Raw genomic sequence first — 19,132 nt, 5'->3', positions numbered from 1 at the left:
ACAAGGAAAAAGACCTATATACGTATTTTCACAAGGTTTTTTGTTGTAACACTCAAAATGATGAATCAGATACTGTATTTCCAGTATTATTCATCTCTACAATTTAAGCTAGCCCTGAGTAATCATTAAAGAAAGATATTTGCCAGGAAAAAATAACCCAGAATATATGATTCATTCACTTCTGAAACAATAAAATGGTTCACTATAACAAAAACAACTATATTGTAAATACTTCAATTAAAAAGTTAAAAAAACCCAGCTAAATACAATGAAGAAAGCATGCCCTCAAAAAAACCCCAAACATCTGTATGTATGCAAATAACAAAAAATCTTGTTAGAAAAAGATAATTCCATGAAATACAGTTACACCACATCTAATGGAAACTGTACTCTATTCTTTAGCTATTTAAGTTATAGTCTTAGAACAACAAAGACACAGCTCACCACTCAAACTCTGACAACTCACTGTCAAGCTGATAAACAGATTAATTTCAGCACAAAGGTGATGCACAAAGTGCACGTCTGACAGAAACAGAGCACTACCTCTGGAAAGCTCAACTCAGGAACATCACAGGGACTCCAGAACAACACCCTGGGAAGAAGTCAGGGCTTTCACAAACCTTCAATCTTGAAAAAGGGGATCAGCTGAAAAAAATCAAGCATTTAATAGCTTTATGATTGCCCAAAGCTCAACAAGGTGTGAAAATGAGCAGCTTTTGGAAAAGAATTCTTCATAGGAGCAGACTTTGTTTCGGCCTCGTATCAAACATTAGGGGGAAAAGAGAAGTGCTGTTAAGCGTCAACAAGTAACACTGCACAAGTATGACAACAGTTTAAAAAGCTCACTTTTCTTCATAGTTAGACAACATTGTCAGTTTACTTAAAACAAAACCTTGCAGTTTCACATTGTATCAGTTCATTTATTTTTAGTTGACTTAAAAAAAAATCATACATCTGATAGCACTCATAACTTCTCCTCACTTTGTCTATATATAGCCATTTTCTGAATAGGCCTCTAAAAGAAACATCAAATAGAACATGATGCCTTTCTCTTGCTGCAGGTACCCCTGCCCACTACACCTAATTTCTGATTAGTTTCTTCACTGTTTGAACTCTTGCAGGCTCCTATGTGTTTGTGTTTGATATATAGAGACAAAGAAGATCAAGGTTTTTCACAGCACAAGCAACTCAGTATAAACAAAGCCCAGTATATTGTATCTCAATGCACTAACGCAAGCTGTTCCTGGACAAATCCGGTGGTGACAAACTATGTAAAATTAGAGGACTTCCCTCTTCTATAGAGAAATCTTTATATATGATGCAAGATCCAACCGAGTACACAAATGATGACTGCCATAGCTTTCTCTGTCCACTTGATATTTAACATATCTGTATTGACTCTAACTAAAAAAGGTCAAATCTTTCACGTAACTAACTCATCAGTAGCAGATAACACTTATCTGAAAAAAAAAAATTAATTGTAATGCAAAACTTTTGTGAATAGGTGGCACGTAAATTATCCAAGGAAACATTAAAAACTACAGATCTCAATTATTATCACTTATTATTTAACAGAAAGTCTTCCAACCCTTTTAAAGCGAGAAAATACTAGCATTAATGAAGTGACGAAGACATCACATCATTTCTTAGAATAAAGGATTTTTTTAAAAAAAAAAAAAAAAACAAACTTCTCAAGTTTGCTAAAAGCTGAAGAATTCTTTTTGTTCTACATGTAAGGAATAATCTTGATCTTATCTACAAGCTTTTCTTAGAATTACATTATGAATCATGGCCACTTAGAAGGCAGCCCTTAATTCTGATTGAATGAGTGATGAAAATGTGATGAACTTGTGGAGCAAAGGAACAGATGGGAGAAATTTTGGGGTGGGTGTTTTTTCCTGTTTGTTTTTAAACTTCTGTCCTTTATGCAACTGTAACCACTTCCATTCTTTGCTTTTGCTACGTATCTTAAGTTCTTATAAAACACCTCTGAGAAGATGACAACTTCTTATAAGTAATACACTCCAATCACTAACAATAACATTGCATGCGCAGTAACAGCATTCCTGGGTTACAAAGCCAAGTGTTAAAAAGTTTGGGAACATGAGGATGCGGGCTGCCCCTGCGGCCCCATGTCACGTCCACTGCAACAACACTAGAGTCTGGGCACCAAAGAATCCCAGCACCTTGTGCTGCCAAAATCAGTCCCCACCACCCACCCAGATGTCCCAGACAGTTCCTCACTCCAGGTCCCTCCCTCCTTCTTCACCCTCATCCAACTTTTGAACCCTCTGCATTAGAGTTAACGCTTCTCTTCACATTGGAAGCACGCAGCCAAGTTTAGCGATAACAGGACAAGATCAACTCCTGTCCCAGCCATTTGTTAAACCCATGCACCACTACTTACTTGGCTGATACAGAGACATCCGCCTATTATCATATCCCTGTTCGATAGCGTCCCTGCCCAAGCATAAAGGCTGTTTAAAAGATGTTCAACAATTAAAATCTCCTTCTTGAAACTGGTTGAATTTTAAGAGAATCTTCCCAAAATAAACTCAGCCTGATTTAGCTACTCAGCATAAAAAATGTCAGCGTTAGCAGGCTGCTTAACAGCAACTGAAAAGAGTGTCTTATAACGGGAAGCACCAGCCATAGTTGGCGTAATGAGCTCCAACTTGGTATTACAAGTTCAACTAAAGTTATAAATTCCACCTACAGTGAATAAAAAGCCAAGATGTTCAGACAGACAGAGCAATTCAAAATTGCGTTCAAATTAGATGAAGTAGAAGCAACTGCAGGAACCAGTGCTCCTCCTCGCCGTGCTGCTGAAGCGCGAATGTAACACTCAGAAGGGTCAGGCTGACCAGGGTCAATTTTTCTTTTTATTTATTGCTACTCCATCACAGTGACACAGATTAGGTACAAAACAAGTGCATCTCCAGTCCTGGACCACACTGTGAAGAACTGCTTACGTGTAGACAGTGAAGTTTCTAAGTCTCAATAAAATTCCAAAAAATATAAAGCTTTTGAGTGGGTCCAAAGTACTACCCGGCACAGATTAAGTTACATTACGCTGATACACAGGAAACAGCTGACTTATTCTACAGGATGAACAATTCACCAGAAGAAAGGAACTTTCAGGAAAAATGATAAATATTGTAATGAGGAAATCCGAGGCACATATTCACAATGCCACATTCAGATTTCACAAATGAGTAGAAATTTCTTCATGATCTTTTGGCCAGAGAAGCAAGTGAGTTATAGATAAATGTAAATATATAGTACCTCCCCAGGCAGAACAACCACTTGCTGTTAGGGAGACGAACCAAAGACTTTATTGTCCTTGTAGACAGGAATATAGAAGTTTTAGGATCCTTTTACCACCCCCTTGTAAGACAGCTATTGGGAGAACATTATGAACTGCAGGAACAGCGTAAGGAAGGGAGAGAAGGCTACACAAATACTTTATTTTCTGTCAAGCCAGGCATGATGCTTGTACTACTGAAAGTTACTGTATGTCACTTTTTCCTTCAAGGCCTTCTCCTTTCCTGTTGCAGAAGAAAGCAGAAACCAACAACATTTTAAATCATCCTTTGACCCACTTCTTAAGCAGAAATCCCAAATGTGAAAGATATTCACAAAAGGGATGCAATGTAACATGACTTCACAACCTCAGGATAAATCTTGCCCACTCCCGCATTAGTATGATCATAAAGATTTAAACCCTTTAACTTTTTGACTAAAAGCACATATCCGGCTCTTTAAGGCAAACCTGAATTATTGCATGGCATCTCGAATTTACAGATAGTGTTTGCTTCTGTAAGAACACACAGGCATTTTCGCTGTGCAGCGGCATTAATGAGTTTGAACAGAGGTCAACAGCAATTTTTCCCCATTCCACACATTCATAACTTGACCAACAGTTTCTTACAATAATGTCTGATATATACACTTGAAGACATTGTTCACTAACACCTTGTGCTTTACCAAACATCCAGAACTGATAGTTAGACATTTAGAAACACCACACGTACAACCCATTTGAAATTACGAAAGATGATACTTAACATTTTTACAGTTGTTCACAGGCTTCAATTACCAAGAAGCTTCCGCAATAGCAGTATAAAACATTTTTGAACTTTCTACTGGAATCCTCTAAATAAAAGTCCTAGAAAATTACCACTTTAACATGCATTATACCTTTCTTTAAAGTTTGGTCAATTAATGTGTCATACGCTGTGAACCCAGCCTTAAAGAAGCCAGTCATTTTTAATTTGAAATGAGTAATGCTGAGCAAGTGCTCTTCAGCATACGTGAGGACCAGGTCCTTCAATGGACTACTTAGCAACACATGTATTTTGTGTCTCTTAAAACGTATGTATTAATATTAGTGTGAGGGAGAGAAACGCACAGTATCTTCAGATTTTCGCATTGAAAATGCAATCATTACTACTTGGCTAAAAGCAGTATTGCAATCAGCAGCATGAAATGCAGGGGAGAGATTTCCGTATGTTTTAGCCCAAGTACAGGAACCAGTGTTTTGTTTCCCGCTTCCACTATAAAGTGACGCAAAACCTGGTGTACGTGGAGTCCCTTCAGTCCCCACGTCAGCTCTGCTGCTCCAGCCGGCTCTTCAGCACTTCTACCCCACTCTGTCCTGTTCAGCCTATACAAATGATGCCTTCTGCCTCCGAATGACACCACCTGCCCACACCAGCTCCACCTTTATAAAGTTTCTGACGTCACATCTGATATCACCATAAATTAAGACAGGCTTATTTTGCTGCTAAACGAAAACAAGGATACCTTAATATTACTACACCTAGGCACAATGCTACTACTCATTTACTCCTGCATACAATCTATAAACCATTATTTTAATAAACCCCTGAGGGAAAATAGTGGACAAGAGTTTTCTCTGAAAAGAAATATTTATACACATCATAAAATAATCATTTTGGAACAATAAAAGGTGAAAAATCTCTGTTAAGATTTGAATTGAGGAACTATTTGTCATAAGGACACCTAAATACCTGGCACAATTAATGCTATGAATTTCTAATCCCAGGCAGTTAAGCATGAATGTAATTCTATGCATCTTACCCAGACCTTTAGTTCTTTTACACACATTTAAGGATTATTTTTTAAATTTTTTAAACCAGACATGTTTATAAGTACTCTAACACAGATAAGATCTTTCCTCCTCCACCAAGAATAAAAGAGGATTCATTTTAGTACATTTACCCATGAAAAATAATTGCAAAAGGTAGTAGACTACCTTTTACTAAAATGAAACAGCAAACTTTTATTGAGTACACTCCATCTACTTTCTTCACATCCTACAATATGCAAAAAGCAGGCATTTTACTATATGCAGTTTTAGAAGTGCATAGTGTGGTCTTTATTTGTATTATAAAGAAATTACCAAGTTGGCTCAAGTTTTCAGAATATGAATCTAGTATTAGTGATGCAGATTCCCACCTTTAATTAAATACAAGCAAAACTGCACCTATAATTGAGTTTATGTATGCATCTACCTATCTATAAACTCCAAATCAAATAGGTACGTTAAAAAGAAGTATCATTACAGGCATAGTTAGTTATGACTCCACTTAACTCCATCAGTAATATTAAAATCTGGGTCAAGGCAGAATGAAAATAAGCGTATGTCACTTGTTTAAAACTATTTCATGTGATCAACCAAGATACACCCCCAGTCCCACAATCAGCCTGCTGTTCTGCAGACACCTGCCTGACTTCAGCCACCACTCACACACACAAACCAACCCACAACAGTCCTCAACACTCAGTTAAAAAGCAAAAGAGGGGTGAGAGGAAAAGGTTGATTTTAACTTGGTTATACTCCTCAGCCCACTGTGTCTGACAGCCCGGGACGGAGCAGAGGGATGCACGCATCCCGAAAAACGGTGCTGGGGGTTGGAAAGCTTTACTATGGCATTGTCACTCTGACATCTGTGGCAAGATGGCATCACATATGCTAATTTTAGCATGAATGGTAGAATCTGGGTACATATTTTTACTGTGGCCTGTAAATTACATAGTCTGTACATGCTCTGCGTATTTGAAACAACTTAAATTAATTCATTACAGAAAGGATGCATTGACCATTTACACTCCACGATTAGGGTGACTCTCCCTTTCTGCAAGAAAACAATCCTTCTAAGTTGTGTTAAATACATACAGGCCAAGAGTCATTCCAGAAAATTAACAACAGGATGCAGCCACATAAACTCACATACTGCTACTTTTTCTTTCACTTTCAGAATTTTAAAAGTGTGAATAACACTTCATCTAAGCAATACGTTTTACTCTCTTTGGGGGATATCTGTCCTAGTCTAATTTGCCTGAGGAACAGCAAAGAACCCTATTTCAAAGTAGGGGGGAAAAGAAAAAAAAGTAATCGCCAAGAATCTGCAGCATGATAGTGCAACACAAATATGGCACATAAGAGAGAACTGAACCCAAATTACCCCAAATGCATCGTCTCAGAAGGCCCAAAACAGAACCATGTTTTCTGTGGATGTAAACTCAAGACAAACAATGTCCATGGGCAGAAAGTCAAAAGATAGTGGCTTTACATCCCAGCTTTACCAGGTTTACCCTTTTTATGATCTTGAGCATGTCTATTCTCCATTCTGTATCAGTCTCACCACTTACACTCAGTTGATAATGCTTCGCCAGTTTTGTCCTGAGCTTTGTTATCTACAGATGAAGATTTCTTTAAAGTTAGAAGCATTCTTATCTATGCTTTCATTGAAAGTATTTAAAGTTTAAGTAGCAAGAAAAAGTCAACAGTTTGCTTCCTTGAATATGCTATTGACAAGTGTCCCTCCAGATTTTTATCCTCTTTCCCAAACAGGAAACATGCTTTGCAAATAGCAGACAAGCACAGTAGCTACTTTTCTATGCACTGTCTCATATTATTGAGATTAATCTTTGCCAGCCTCTCAGAAGTCACTGGAATGATCTCAGGCATTGCATGTGTCATTTTATACATTAAAGCATGCATGTAATAGCCTGCATACTAATGTACTCGTGCCATTAAGTCAAGTCAGAAGTCAGGCCATCTCATTATTGTGATGAGAGGAGGGAAGACACCCAAAGAAATCATCCACCTTTTTTAAACACCCGCAAGAGAGCTCTGGCCCAATGGTGAGATGTCATTTTAAGTAAGATGGCAAAGCAAGGACACACTTCAAAGGCTGTGAGATAAAGCAGAACAAAACATTAAAAGCTGTCTTCCTTTTAGGGATCAACCCATTCACCTTAAGGACACAAAGACAAAATGTCTTCATCGGGGGCCTGATCAGATTTTCAGTGTGATTAACTAACAGAAAAAAAGAGAAAAGAAAATTATTTGTCACCACTAGTTGAGTTACTCAGCTAAGTTCAGCTACGCAGACAGACATTAAAGGACAGCTTAAACTCTTTAAATGTAACTGAAAAATACAACTCTAAAAATTACTCACTGTTTTTCCACCCCCAAGATTTCTATTTTATTCCCCCCCCCCAACAGCTTTATTTTTTTAAACATTAAAATCAGGACTGTCTGCAGATTTCCCATATGCCTCCAACATATGTCCCATATGTTCCCTACACACGTAAATCCTCTACTAGCTTCTACTTGATGCTTTCCTGATTCTACAAAGATGAATATTGGGCCTTTTTGCTCTTTTCATTGGAGCTCCTATAGAACTGTTTTCGTACTATGATTTCCTCCCCCAAATAGTTTTTGATCTTTGTTTTCCTTGCCACAATACTCCATTACGTATCGTTGAACACAGATATCCATTTTTATACCCAGATGAATACAACTTTGTTGTATAAACTGATCCCATTGGAACAAGCAGTTGAGACTGCTCCATACAGCTGCTTGGTTGTTTACTACAATTCTCTGATGTCTGTGTGATCCACAACTAATTTATACACGTATAAATAAGTATATACTGTATATATAAAAAGCATATATACACATAGATACACTTCATATTTTGATGAAAATATCGAGGGACAAGCATCCACCAATCCCTATAAAATCTGATTAGACACATGCCTATTGACTTTGTTATGACTGCACCAGTTTAATCCACCTACTATGTAATTTATTGATTCCGATTTCTTACGTACTAGTTTTTAGTAAGTCATGTGTCATTAAGTCAAATACACCTTACATGAAGGAAACCCATTGTTTTATTGTTGACCAAAGGCTATCTAACTACAGGCTGCTGGTACAAGAGGCAGTCCTGCCCTCTTTTCAGCTTCTTGAGTGTATCCCTCTCCTTCAGTGCAAAAAACTATTTTTTTCTTGGTAGGATTAGCTTTCAGCTTGTCACATAGCTGCAGTCAGTGGAGTTGACACAAGAGAGGGCCCAGAAAACCCAGGGACTACAAAGAAAAAAACCAACCAGCACTCAGATTTTAAACTGACCTAAAATTGCAGTAACATTTAAGTCAACTATGAAACCATAGCCTTGCTACTTAAAAATATAAGTAGCTACTTTATCAATCAACCCATCAGTAATGCTGTTCCCACAACCAGGTTCTGCTGTCCACAAACGTGAGTCCTGCTTCAAACAGCACTAATGAGAACTTAGGATTTATGTTAACCACTGGTTTTGACTGTATTAATTTAACTGTTAGATTTATCCACTGCAAAAAACAGGTTTGGAGATTCCACATTATTTTGCAAAACTAAAGAATATTCTGGCTTTTTTTAAACAATAAATATCTTTGAGAAATATTATTAGCATCACAAGAGTTTCTATGAACCGATAAAAAAGAAGTAGCACTTTCTGCCTTCAATGCTATAATCTTAGAGTACAGTACCACCTTTGCACTGTAAGGAATGAATAGACAGTAAAATCAACAAGAGAGAGCAGGACAGAAGCCGAGATGCTGTCCATTTTCTACAACAAGATCAGTGCTTCTGTTTCCCTAATTAGCAAACCCTGCCAGGAAACCTGAAAGCTTACAGTAAGGAGGAGGAAAACCAGATATAACAACTCTTCAGGCCTACCTCTGATTCTTTACCAACAAAACTCTTCAAGCTCATTCCAATTTTATCCATGGGATATTTATTACCACCTTTTACAATACAGTGTAACTGGGGTTTATGGCTATCAAAGTAGCTTCACCTGTTAACTATTTTGACACAAATGCTAGCTGTAACAGACTAAATAAATTCATGCAGTAACCTTTATTCAACTCCATGTATTCTAGTACCTATGTAGTTTTTCAGACTTCGTACCGACTGTAGAATATGTCTTTCTGCTTGATAAAAACAGCCCTACGGACTTCATTCAGGTTAACTGTCATCAACATCGTAAGTGAAAGCAGTCAAATGTAACTATTTTAATATTAGATAATTCACAGATTAGGTCATAAAATATTTACCAAGCAACTGAAAGCAATGGTAATTTCTTAATTTTTTTGAAGAATATGAGATCAATGCAATTCAACACAGAGGGTGGAAGAAATAATAGTACATTCTTCCTCAGAGTATAGTATATTTACAAATCCAGAAATTCAACACAACACTGATAAAAATCACAGTAAGAATGGAAGGGGATGACTGCACGTGCAGCTTTTGTAGAACTCAGATGTGCTCGGGGAGGACTAGATAAAATGGTGGTTAAAGTGTCAAGAGTTGAAGGAACTGTCCTTACATTACGGCTTCCTTGGATAATTATACAAGCTGCTAAGATAAATTCTGGAGAAGACCAGTGCAATTCCAGACTTCAGCTAACTTAAATTACATTGCCTATATTTTAATCAGAACCAGCACTTACATCTCATACTAGAAGTGACGTATCATCAGAAGGCATAACCTTTGGATTTTATCAATTATCGAGCGATTTTCTAGCTCAGGACTGCGCAAAATGCATTGACAGACATATTACTACTGATTCAAGTGATATTTGCAACAGACTACTAAACCTAGAAGCAAAAGAATAACCTTTTGTAAGAAATGTATAACACAGATGCACTGTAAACCAAATAAAAACTTACTAGAAGTATGCCACCACTGTGGTTTTTCTCTGTTATGGAACCCAGACCTAAATAAACTGTTAAACACTTAGTTTAAAGGTATGCCAAACATTTCTCAGAACTTTCTTAAGGTCCCAACAAAGAATCAACCTTTTTTGCAAAATGAGGCCTAGGTTAAATATTTTATTTGGCTCCTCAAGATGGACTGAGAAGTTGGGCACTAGCTCCAGATCAGTTCTTGGACTCACATCAAACATTACCCTGTCATTTATCCAGTCAGTCAAAACAATGTTTTCCATCTAAACCTTTAATGTTTATGTCCTGAAAAACTGCTAATTGAATCCAGTTCTTGAAATACATTTTTTAATCTATACCATCTAATTTAGAGATAATGAACAGAAAAGATAAGCGTTATACAGTGATTGCAGAATTAATCCTATAAATACTCAAGCCAAAACAGAAGACTGCTAGTTTCATACAGCCAAAGAAAATTAAGATTAAATAGCATTTGTCAGTTCAAGAATAAACTTTTAAAAAACACTGGATATACAGATTCTTTTAATTCCAAACAGTTTTAGAATTCAAGAGCCCTCAAACTGCTTTTCCAATCAAAAAGGGTAATCAAAACCACACAGAACACTTAAAACTATTCCTAGGCAAGAACTGACAATATGTCAGCTGAATTAATAAAATTCAATGTTTTTCTTAAAGATGCAAAGCTTCCTCACAACAAATGACCTTATGTGAAACAACTCACAAGTAGCAAAAGCATGAAGTACCTCAAGCATTTTTAACTCGAGAAATAAGCTGATGTTTCATACAAGCTTCCAAGTAACAGAACAGGTACTCAGCGACTGCAAGAGCTGCAAACCCTGCAATAGTCCCTAGAAAGACTATTTCACAGCGTCCTGTGCTCTGCATATTTCTTTCCTAAAACATAACAAAAAAGCCCTCAGAAATGTTCCTTAAGATTGAACCTGCTTCTTTAGGGGCTGACCACACAACTAAAACTCAGTATGCAAAACTACTGCCTATTTCTTACTCACACTCCCCATAACATACTCACATTGTCACAGACACGATTTTATTATATGCTTAAACCTTAACTAAAATAAAATAAATATGAAACAAAATACAACACCAAATCCAAAGGTGAAAGGGGAAACGCCCTGAACAGCACTTTCCACGCTTTTACACAAGGCTACAGACCATTTTTAATGTTTCAAAGATAAGCAAGTCTGAGCACTCGCTGCTCAGGAAAAAGAGTATTAAAGCACTGCATCAGTAAAGCAATAACCTGAAGAGAAAGCTACAAAACACTCTGTAAAAACAAGGCAGCACTGTTCCATGCATCAGTCCCAGCTATGCTTATTTTAAGAGTTTTATTTCTAAGTGTAATATATGGACACTCACAAATCTCCATGAAAACTAGATTACAAATTTAGTCCACATATTTCCAAGCAGAACATATGCGGATACCTTTTACTTTCCCTATAAAAATAACATACTTTGAAAAATAGGTATGAAAGCACCTCTCTTTATCAGGCATTAAAACTGGAAATATTTCACATGCACCTAAAGTAAATATATCAACTCTTTTAGTATTTTTTAAACACATTTGTTTTGCAAGCCAGTTAAATACACTATAGGCAGAGAAGAGCGTTTACAGTGTTATCTATTGTTTTCTAACCGCTTACCTTCACACACTGACACTTTAGAATACAAAATACCCTTTATCTGCTGAGGGACTTATAATACTTTGAACTAGCTCTTTTCTTTTAAAGTCTCCTGTAATAATATTTTTTCTCCAAGAAAGCTCTAGCAGAACTTCGAAGATATTTTCTCTAAACCTATTTACTCGCGTTCTTATGCGGAAAAAAACATACTTTCAAGTATTGTAGAACAACTTATTTTCTTTCCCAGCACGCAGGTGAACAGTTTTTACGATATTTTAAAATATTAGAGATCAAGTGGTGTTCTGAAAGAGGGCAGCACACGGCACGTTACCAGACGAACTGTGCACAACCTTCACTGAGGAAGTCGGGTTAAAAAACAAAACAAAAACACAACAACAAACAAAGAGACCAAAACAAAGAGTGTGACAGTTTCTCTCGAGTTTACGCCGCGGAGACGAAGGGGCGAACACCCGTCGGGGTGCGGAGGAAGAGGAGCCGGTACCCGAGGTTGGCACCGGCCGCTCCGGCTGCCCCTCGCTCGGCGCCCCCGGGGCTGAGGGGGCCCGGCCCGGCCCGGCCCAGCCCGAGCCCGCACCGACGCGTTGTTCCGGAGGCGCGGAGCCGGCGGCGGGGCAGGGAGGCGAGGGGAGGGAAGACCTCACCGTCTCCTTCCCTCCCGAGGCCTGAGGGACTCCTCCGGCCCCAGGTTCAACCTCAAAGACACATGGAGGGAGCCCGCTCCCGCCCCTCCAGCTGGGCTCTCCTCGCCCCGCTCCCACGGGGAGGCCGGGCTCCGCGCCCCCAGAGTCCCCGCTGCTCTTCGCTTCCTCCCTCCCGTCCTTCCTCCCCCCTGCCCGGCCGGCGCCCCACCAGCCCCGCCAGGCCCCGGCGGAGCCTGCCCCGCTCAGCCTCACCTGTCAGTCGCAGCTTGACGGGCCCGTTCCGCCGGGCCCCTTGGTTGGACATGTCCCCGGCCGCTCCGCGGGCTCGGCGCTGCCTTGCCCGGGGCTCCCCCTGCCTCTGGGTCCGGGAAGGGAGACGGGGGGAGGGGAGGCGCTAATGGAGTCGGGCTGGGCGCTCAGGGCAGCAGCGGCGGCCGCCGGAGGAGGAGGAGGAGGAGGAGGAGGAGGAGGAGAAGCCCGGATGTGCCCAGCGTCGCCATGAGCAGGGCCGAGGAGGAGGAGACGCGGCCGCCTTCCCCGCTTCCCTTCCCTCCGCTTCCCCGCCCCCTCGCCCGTGAGCCCGGGCGGCGAGCACAACAAAGCCGGGAACGGAGCCGCACGGCGGGCGGACAGGCGGCCCGGCCCGGCCTGCCCCCGGGGGAGGCTGCCCGCCGGGCAGGGGGAGTCTGCCGCTGCTTCCCGCCCCGCCTCAGGCTCTGCTGAAGGGGGAACCGCATCGAGGCCTGGGGCTCTCCTCAGGAGAGCTGAGGGGAGTCGGAGCAAGGGGAGCGCGCTGCCATGGCGGGAGAGGAGGGGTGAGGGAGAGGGGGTAGGAGGACTGTGGGGAAGTTGGGGCAGGAGAATCAAAGGTACAAATGGGACACGGCTACACGGGAGGGGACTCGAAGCCAGGCTGAAATGTGGGTAGCCAGGATGGGAGTGTGTTTCCATGGATAGGGTGTGACAGACTGGCCCTGGAAGCTGTTAAACTTTGGACTGATTTCACTGCTGATCTGCGCTTTGTAGAGATCAGCAGGCTGCTTCTGTGAATTGCCAGTCTCAAAATAATAAAAACAAATTAAAATGTTGCATCCACACTGTGTGGCCTAACCTGACTCCCATCCGGAGGAACGCTGACTCTCGTAGTGTTCCCAGCACTGCCGCACTTGCCGTGAGGGAGCTGGAGGGTGGGAAGAGCTCCCAGAAGAGCTATGGGGGATGCCACAGCAAAGTTTACCTTCGAAGACTGAGCTGATAAACCACGCACCTGTTCATACCAACGACCTTGCTAATACTCAGTGTGTGCTGCACACAAGTCATTTGGTTGTGTCATTGCACTGGCTTCTTCCTGTTGAGGCAACCTGTGAAGTATTATCATATGCGTAGTTGTAGATTCAGATCCAACGTATGGATCAGGAGCCAAACACGCGATGAAGAGATAACTTGTACTTCACAGAGTTTATAATTTAGCTTCTACACAGCCCAGGAGGTTTCCTTTCTGAAGTTACATACACAGAACTGAGCTATAAGCATGTTTAGAGTGGTCCCACCCTGACAGAGCTCAGGGCTTGGGCCTCATTAAATCAAATTTGGGGCAAGGAACTGATTTTTTTCCCCAGTGAAGGCTTTGGAAGTAGGATGTGGTTCTCAAAGCTTTCCTCCCTTAAAATGAGACCCCTCTCCACGGCGGGTATGTGCGGACTCGCTTCTGCTTCCTCCCAATGTGTGCTTCCAGGTGGACGTTTCCAGTGCTCCCTGCTGTGGTGGCACTGCTGTTCCAATGTCACTTCACCTGGGAGTGGAGGAGTCCTGGGATCATGAGCCGGGATCCCTCCCTGGCACAGGACTCTGTCTGTTGCCTGTGCAATCCAAAACCAGCAGGCGTTGGAAACGAACTTTTCTTCACTGCACAGCCAGGGCACAAGAGAAAATGATGATTCGTTGCTTACCCCCTATTCCAGGCAAAGAGAATTTGAAAGAAGTCAAGACTAAACTTCGTTTACTACAGAACACAATATATCTGCTGATTTCATGGCATATATGCTGCACTGAAACAGGGGGAAAGTTACTTTATAATAGTTACCTAAATTCACACACACCTCAAAGACATTCCAGGTGTCCTGATTCCTGCATTAATAAAAAAAAAAGAAGAAAAATCAGCCTTCATAATTGAAGGTCATACCATTAAAATTTCAATCTGTTGCAAATTCACATAGCCAGGTCATTATCCTTTTCTATCATTTCTATCAAATGGCTGATGGTTTGCAAATATTGCAACATTATGTGGCCACTGCTGAACAGAATAGAAAAACAAAATATAGAGCCACTTTTCACATATTTAACATATTTCTAGGTTGCTCTATATTTTTCCTAACATATGACAATTATTTGTTTCTGCTGTTTCAGCAGTCAATAATTCTGATATAATTTGATTAAAGTATTTAATGTTATGTTAAACATAGTACTTTCACTATATGATCTTTTTCTAATGGATAACTAGTGTGTCAGACATTAATTGCGATGCTAATATTAAAAAAAAAACAACAAACCCCCCCTATTGGGATTAAATAGACTATTTCATTCCTCAGTAGGTACATGAACATTTTAATACTTTCATTAGAAGTGTTTTTTAAAGGTCATGAAATATAATTGGTTTCATACTGCTTTTCAGAAAGCAACTTGCTGAACTATAAATTTTTCTAAGATTTTTGGACAGGCTGCTCACCTTTCAGTGAAAATACTGTGATATAGTGCAAGCGTTAGGGCATTAATGGACCATTTGTGCATTTGAGTCACTATGTAAAATGCACTGGCTGCAAGATTGCTGCTACTGTTGTGCATTTTCTTACAAGAATGTGCAATATCTGGTTGTTTTGATTTGATTTATTTTTAAATACACCTACATGACTTGAGCTTTTTACTAATACACCCAAAATGCCTCAATGACACATAAGGAAGTCCTATACAGTAGTTATGTATTTAACAGGGTGAGAGAAGAGGGGCTTTAGCTCTCAGTTAGCATCTGCAGGCATGCTACATGTCCCATTTAGGTCAGGACTATGTTTTCTCTTGACTGATGTCTGTAGAAATGACCTAGATCGCGTTGCGCTTGGATAGACAAACGCAGCAGACGCAAACTGCTTGCTCCTTCCCTTCTGGCGCTGTATAAGCATTACAATGGCTGCACCTTGGATGTCCTGCAGATGTTTCTGTCCTGTCACATCTCCCAGTTCTGTAGGGCAATCAGGATTTTCATTCATTGCTCCCCTTCACCGAGGAGAGCTGCCAAGCAGAATTTAAGGGGAACAGCTCACTGAGGGATCTGTGCAAGATCTGCAGTGAGCAGAGGTCAGGAAGCCTTGCAAAGTGCCAAGAACTGCAGGGAATGTAGGAGACCAAAGATACTGACAGTACCTGATGATGGAAAGTGCTGCTTTTCCAAGAAAAGAATTCCACATGAGTGTTATGACCCACCGTTTCTTGTGCCAGTGCTATCCCCCAAGTTCTCAAAATATACTCAGATTGATGGAACAAATACCTCGCTGTTCCTGCTTTAGGTTTTAGAAGCCGACAGTTTACAGCAAGTTTTGTCTATATGCAGTTCCATTTCAAGGGTGAGAAGAGGTTTCACGCTTTGTAGCGCTGATCTTGTGAGGCAAGCAAGCAAATATCATCATTAACTGCTGACAAGTGATCCGTGTTTCACTCTGGGCTGATATCATTGAGCAGCAAATCCTTTCAAGATGAGGTAGCTGCTCAGATCCGGAGGGAAGGGAGTGCCTTGCATCACCCCGCGGCTCGATTCTTGGATGACAGCCTCGCCGCTGGACTCGGGAGGGAGTCCCATCCAGCCTCCTCCAGCCAGAAGGCAGCAACTGAGGCACAGTCCCAAGGGCTGGAGGAAATGTTTAGAAAAGGGGGAAGCTCAGGTATCTTCAGGACACCAACACGGTTGTAGAGGAGTCCATAACAAACTAACTTTGTAGTTGGTATCCTATACGTGAAAATTTTGAAGAAGTATTTAGGAATACAAAATCTTCTTTTGTTCTATGACTGCACAAAAAAGGGCTTTGATTTCTTGAATTTCCCAAGAGGAAGAAAAAAAAAGCTTTGCGTTCACAGGTATTTCTCCAAGGATTTAGTGGTTCTGGACACTGGGAAATGTGAACAAACGTCTTTAACCAAACAGTGCTCATTTTCAGAAGAGGATAGTCATAGTTAATGTTTTGGAGGTGAGGTCCTCTTAAATGGAAGAGTACACTGGAAACTCATTCTTCAGCATGTGGTATGTGTTCAAAGTAAATCAACATGTAAGAATTACATTCCATTTCTTTCTGTATAGAGGTGTAATCACACCACATTCCTTCAGCAGCAATGAGAGCTGCCTGGTGTTATACCACATTCTTCCCCAGCTTCTGTGATGATATCAAGAAAGCAAGAGAGTCCTGCCCCTATTGTTAAGCTTTTGTGAGTAAATGAAAAGGTTAAAACTATTTTCCTGAGACAATTTTTAGAATACAGATATTTAAAATTATCTGGATTGTATTTCTTTCTACTAGTCTTCCTTTCCTAAATTTCCCAGAGCGTGTCATGGTTGAATTATAAACACCACCCCTGGAGATCACGGAGTTACAGACAGAGTGATCAGAAGAGAAATACACCTCCATTTCCTTTTTCTCTATGATGTATTTCCGTTATGTGTGCACCTGTTAATGCTAAAAGCCTATTTTTGCCACATAATGGTGTAGTTCTGAGAAGAAAAGTATTACAGCAGTATACACATAGGCAGCCCCATTAAGATTTAAATTTATTAGGTCTGATTTAATATGAAAATTTGAAATATTTACACAAGTCTGTTCCCTTTCTTATCACATCAATTTTTTTCTTGTTTTGGTAAAGCTTTGTTAATGTTGGCAAGAAAAAAGATAAATGAAAAAAAAAAAGTTGTGAAGAATTATGAACTTTTACGCCACCAGTGTTCCCTGCCTCTTTCTTAGTTTGCCTGATTAACTCATTCCCTTTCAAAGCATTCCTGTTTATCGCTTTGCAAAACATCGTTTTAAAGAAGCGTTAGTTTATTTGCCTGCCACGTACTTTTGACTCGCAGGTACTGTCTGTCCTGAGCCAATTTCCACCATTAACAGCAAGGGTCTTCAAAGCAAGGACCTTCTGTTATTGTGATAACACAGCGCCTAATAACAAGTAGGCCTTATCTAAGATGATGTCCCGAGACACTCAGTGAAGTCTAGTCATTTGTCTAGGTTAGCAGCCTTGACCTGCTCCATCAACATCTTTGCTTGCAACGGGCATCATTCTTCTAGTCCGCCTCTTTGGCAGGTTTTTCTTCTAATCCTTCTCTAATCCATTCATAACTTCTTACTGTAGAAAAGTACTTCCTAAATTCATTGCAGATCCGTCACATTTTTGTCCTGTTCCTGAATGGAGTTCTGTCCTCCCCAAAGCTTTCCGTTACCTTCCCTGCCCCTCTTCGTACGAAAGGAGCAAACCATACTGAAGTCATGTATAAAGTGCTCCTGTATTTTGGTAAGAAAGACTAGAAACAGATAGTTTCCCTTTGTGCAAGATTCCTTATTTCCCTTTGCAGATTGTGGAAATTATCGGACGGGAGCATTGTTTGCGCTGCTGGTGAACTGAACAAACTGCATTAAAGTATTCCAATGCACATGCTCAAATATCTGGTTTAACTCCGGCACTGTTACTGCTCAGAGACAAGGAGAGTTAACCCAGCAATGGAAGACATACCTATCAGAGTTATACGATGAAGAAACATGTCTAGACAGGGGCTCTGGTTCTCACTGAGACTCCCTTTGGCATGTAGAGACAATGTTTATGCAAGAGGTCAAGACTCAATCCATTTCTCAAGCTGGAGCTTGAGATGAAGCTTTTCAAGAGAAGAAACTAGGAAGGAAATCTCCACCCATACGCTGGCTACTGAAAAAGGGGACAGGAGCTCGGAACAGCAGACACCATAGCCCTCTGAGACAGGATGTGTCTTGGGGAAATGATGTGTCTCTGAAGGGAAATGACTGCAGCTGTGGCTACAAAAAAATGCATGAGCTCCCATATCACAGGATTTTCCAGTGGTTAGTCACTAAGATAACTTCTAAGTCCATCCATCCAGAACAGATTAGTAACTGATGCACAGATATTCCATGCAGTTCTTTAGCTGTGTTATTTCCTCATCATGTCCTGCAGGACAGCACTATCCTCATGCAACTTTATAAGATGAAGAAAAAAGGCAGATTTTAAAGAGACAGGCATTGAACATAGCTTAAACAGATGCATTGCATTTTACTACCAGCCAGAGGTGAAAATTCACTTTCTGAATGAGGTAAATCCATCGTGAGAAACCATGTCCTGGTGCTTGGGCAAATGCCTGGGTTACACCTGTGTTCCAGCCCCGTTGTCTAGCTCGAGCCAACACTGTTCTCTGCTGTTGGATGTACAGTGTCCTCACAACCCATGACCCAATGACAGGCTTTGCATCACATTTTTAACAGCCTGGGACAAAGGGCAGAGCCTAGACTCAGTCTCTAAGCAGAGTGAAGTATCTTAGGCATAAAAAACGTTCCCTGATTTGTCTTATGTGCAAAATCAGTAGGAATGCCGACTCAAAGTACAAAGTAGGTCTTCAAAAGTCCTGGGCCAAAAAGAAGGTCTATTTCTGAAAAGTATTTCCTTTAGTCTTCCATGATTTCTACTTATTTACCCATAAAATATTGTCGATAATACAATTTCTTTAACAGACTCTCGGATGACTGGCTT

General features: G+C 40.6%; 1 protein-coding gene across 2 annotated transcripts in view; it reads right to left on the bottom strand.

Annotated features, from left to right (window-relative positions):
- The window catches only part of SMURF2 (SMAD specific E3 ubiquitin protein ligase 2), a 63,614-nt gene extending 50,692 nt beyond the window's left edge, over positions 1–12,922 (bottom strand). Inside the window, exon 1 of one of the 2 annotated variants that reach the window (XM_074607378.1) lies at positions 12,599–12,922. In XM_074607378.1, coding sequence (XP_074463479.1) covers positions 12,599–12,650 — 52 coding nt within the window. In that variant the 5' untranslated portion in view covers positions 12,651–12,922. The remainder of the gene's footprint in view (positions 1–12,598) is intronic. The other variant, XM_074607380.1, reaches the window with a different exon arrangement.
- Positions 12,923–19,132: the final 6,210 nt, after the last annotated feature.

Source organism: Larus michahellis, chromosome 14, assembly GCF_964199755.1.
Source record: "Larus michahellis chromosome 14, bLarMic1.1, whole genome shotgun sequence".
Lineage (NCBI taxonomy): Eukaryota > Metazoa > Chordata > Aves > Charadriiformes > Laridae > Larus > Larus michahellis.
This window is presented reverse-complemented; position numbering and strand designations above follow the sequence as displayed.